This window comes from Oryzias melastigma, linkage group LG15 (assembly GCF_002922805.2).
Source record: "Oryzias melastigma strain HK-1 linkage group LG15, ASM292280v2, whole genome shotgun sequence".
Taxonomy (NCBI): domain Eukaryota; kingdom Metazoa; phylum Chordata; class Actinopteri; order Beloniformes; family Adrianichthyidae; genus Oryzias; species Oryzias melastigma.
Window position 1 is genome coordinate 22,549,232 of NC_050526.1, and position 3,497 is coordinate 22,552,728.

Here is a 3,497-nt window from a genome sequence, read left to right on the forward strand (position 1 = left end):
ACATGACGTTGAATATTTGCCAAGTTAAAAACTTAATACATATAACATTGTTTGTGAAGACTAGATATGAATTCCATATGATCTTATGATGAATACCTAGATGACTGGTTTTTTTATACAACAAATTGTTCTAATTGTCTATTTTTGCCAATCTAGTGAGCATCAATGAACACTGTTTTTTGCAGAGTTCTGGGAAATTTCCAGGGCACTATATATTTTGGAATTGATGATTTGGACACCCTGACAAAGTGACAAACCCTCAATAAAATTTACTAAATAAGTTGTGAGTCAATTGGGACAAAGCCCAAGGATTTTTTTTCAGTAACATCTCCTTACTTGTTTTCTAATTTTTTTGTGTCAGTTTCTAAGAGATCCAGAGACAAACACAAAACCAATTTAAAGTACTCGTCAATGTCAAGCTCTTAATTTGTTTTTTGAAGGCTTTAAACAGATTTGAGAGGGTAGGTCCAGGTATTTGTCCCTTCATTTAAAGAATATTTGCGGCTCATTATGAAATGCTCTTGTGACAGATTTAATTAAAGGGCTTTGAAAAGTTCTTAGTCATGAGTGGGAGGTTTATTCTGGGAATAAAAAAAAGAGGAAAAGCAGGCCTTGGATGAGTGAGCTCACTAAAAAAAATACTTATTTAACTAACTGGTTGATGATTGATGAGTAAATATTGTGATTATAAATTAAATGTAATAATTAATGATTAAATACTTCAGTTCAGATCTAAAAAAGTAAAAAGGCATTTCCAAAAAAAAAGATGAGTAACACATTTTAAATGTCATATTTTAAGGTGTTTTTTCCCTATGCATCAATGTTTCTTAGGCAACCAGCTCACTTTTTTTAAAGCTTGAAATAAAAACTTTTTAAAAGTTGTAAAGATTTATTGTCTGTCTTTGATTTATAAAGCTTTATGAAGTCTGAAAGAATAGTTCAAGTAAACAAAGAACAGCAGAACTAAAAGTAGCTCACCTTGAATAGTTTCTGCGAATGTCTAATTAGAAAGGCAACGCCATTGTTCAGTTTTTCGATGTCTCCTTGAAGATCACTCGTTACCATCTGCAGACAAACATGATAGTGGAAGTGACGTTAAATCAGTTTAACCAAAGACCTGAAAAACAGTGAGAATTCCTCACATTTTTGGGCCAGATGATGTGCGGTGCAAACATGGTGGCTAAATTAAGAGCAGACATCTTGTTGGCGTGCTGATTGCGAGCCGTGTGGTGAAGTAAATCCAGCAGCAGCTTCAGCAGGCTGCGGTTGGCTGGGGGGAGCAGCATGAACAGCAGCTGAAATGTCTCAATCTGACGTTCTTTGTCCGGAACATTCGTCTTGTCCCCCTTGTCATCAAAGAGAGTCAGCTCTAGAAGCAGAAGATCATTTTTTATTTTAAACACTGTTTTCATTAGAACCAAACTTTACATTCAGTGACCACTTTATCCAGCACACCTCTCCAACTGCTCGTTAACGCGCACTACTAATCAGCCAATCACACGGCAGAAACTCAATGTATTTAGGCATGAAGACATGGTCAAGACCAGGGGTCTGCAACCTTTTATGCTTTTATTTTCCTAAAAACATTAAGAAAAATGCTATTTATTTATGATTTTTAACCATTAACTTATAAATATAACTTTAAAATATTTACAATAATTGAATTACAACTGTTTTTTAAATTTTTTTATATTTTAAAATTTGAACATTTTTTTAGCTTTTGAAAGCAGCACATAAAAGTTCCTTTCAAAATAAGATACATCCGGGGTCAAATCAGATTATAATGCTGCAGCAGATTTAATTACAAATGTTAGAAAGTCAAACATGGCATAAATTTGGTGAGCATTTATTATTTTTCTCCCTTTACTATTGAACATATGCATAATATCTGTAAATAATCCAATAAATTAAAATATACATCCAATCCAATTAAACAGAATAAGATTAAGCTATTCTAATAATAAAAAAGCTCTGACGACAGACTAAAACTTTTGTCATCTTTTTGCTCTGACATGTTAAAATAACAAATAAAACTTTACTAAAAGCTCATTATTTACTCTTTTTTTTTAATTGTTTCATTTTTCGTTGTAGCCAAAGAGCCACAAATGAGGGACAAAAGAGCTGCATGCGGCTCTGGATCTGCTGCAGTTCAAACTGAGCATCAGAACAGTGACGTATCAACAGTTCAGGCTGGTGGTGGTGGTATAATGGTGTGGGGGATATTTTCTTGGCACACTTTAGGCCCCTTAGTACCAATTAAGCATGATTATGATAATGTGTCACGTCAAAAAGCTGGAATCCTCTCAGATTGGTTTCTTGAGCATGAAAAAATTCAGTCAAATGACCTCCAGAGTCACCAGATCTCAACCCAATAGAGGACCTTTGGGATGTGGAGGAACGGGAGATTGAAAAACCTAACAAATCTGCAGCAACTGGATTAGGGTTTAAATTTTTGAATCTATACCACGAAGGGTTAAGGCACTGCAGAAGGAAAAAAATGGGGTTCTACCAGGTACTAGCAAGGTGTACCTAATAAAGTGGCCAGTGAGTGTATATGACGACAAAAAGCTTTTTAAAAATAACACCTCCAATTTTAAGGTGAGCATGATAATGCTTGTGTGTAAGCAGAGGCTCTGGCAGCTCTCCCAGGAAGACTTTGAGCAGCGTGGCTACGTCATTGGGATGGAAGTCCCCCGTCTCCAAATCTATATCAGCCCCAGCGTTCAGCATCTCTTTCAGGGCGGCCTGCCTCAAGCTGTTGCCTGGAACTCGGAACAATCCCTCCACGTGAAGGTCTGGGGGGAGAGGGACAAAGATTGAAGTCGACAGGCAAAGTGGAGACAGGAAGAGGGACGCAGTGTGGAGGCGGGTGAAAACAGAGCGAGGAGGGAGGGAGTGAATGAAAGGAGGAGTGAGTCAACAGGAGCAAAGTGCTTTCAGATAAATTATTGATCAGGCATTTTTCCCAGTGTCCACTTTCAGTGAATTACATCACTTTCTTAAAATAAACCATGACCTCATAGTGGACTGTTCTCCAACAAAGTGAAGAGTTATATTTTCTAAATTATTTAAGATACATAATTTTTAATTTAGTATTATTTAATTTAAGTGAGGAAATATCAACAAGCCATGACACACAATCATTTTTTTAGTAAAAGGACAATAAAAAAAAAAAAAAATTACAGTGTACTTGACAAATAAAATTGCTTTGCATTTAACTTTCTTGCACTCTACTTTAAAAGAGAAAATATGAACACACACTTACTTTTAGAGAGGTATTCAATGAGTTGATAGATTTGTGCAATTCCTTCTTCAGTTAAAGGTGCTCCAAATACGACTTTCTTCTCTGCAAATTGTCAAATGGAACCATAAGTATGATTGCAACCCACATGAGGACCATTATTGCTTTTTTTTCTGTGACATTTCTGAGCATTAGGAAACCTTGACTGCATCAAAAGCAGCAGCAGAATACATACCTGCCAAGAAAAGAATATATA

General features: G+C 35.8%; 1 protein-coding gene across 2 annotated transcripts in view; it reads right to left on the reverse strand.

The window, feature by feature from the left end:
* The window catches only part of LOC112161606 (rho GTPase-activating protein 19), a 9,749-nt gene that overhangs the window by 5,065 nt on the left and 1,187 nt on the right, over positions 1 to 3,497 (reverse strand). For both annotated transcript variants that reach the window (XM_024296866.2, XM_024296865.2), the window contains exons 3-6: positions 3,266 to 3,346; positions 2,586 to 2,795; positions 1,143 to 1,369; positions 979 to 1,065 (exon numbers count right to left, since the gene is read on the reverse strand). In XM_024296866.2, coding sequence (XP_024152634.1) covers positions 979 to 1,065; positions 1,143 to 1,369; positions 2,586 to 2,795; positions 3,266 to 3,346 — 605 coding nt within the window. The remainder of the gene's footprint in view (positions 1 to 978; positions 1,066 to 1,142; positions 1,370 to 2,585; positions 2,796 to 3,265; positions 3,347 to 3,497) is intronic.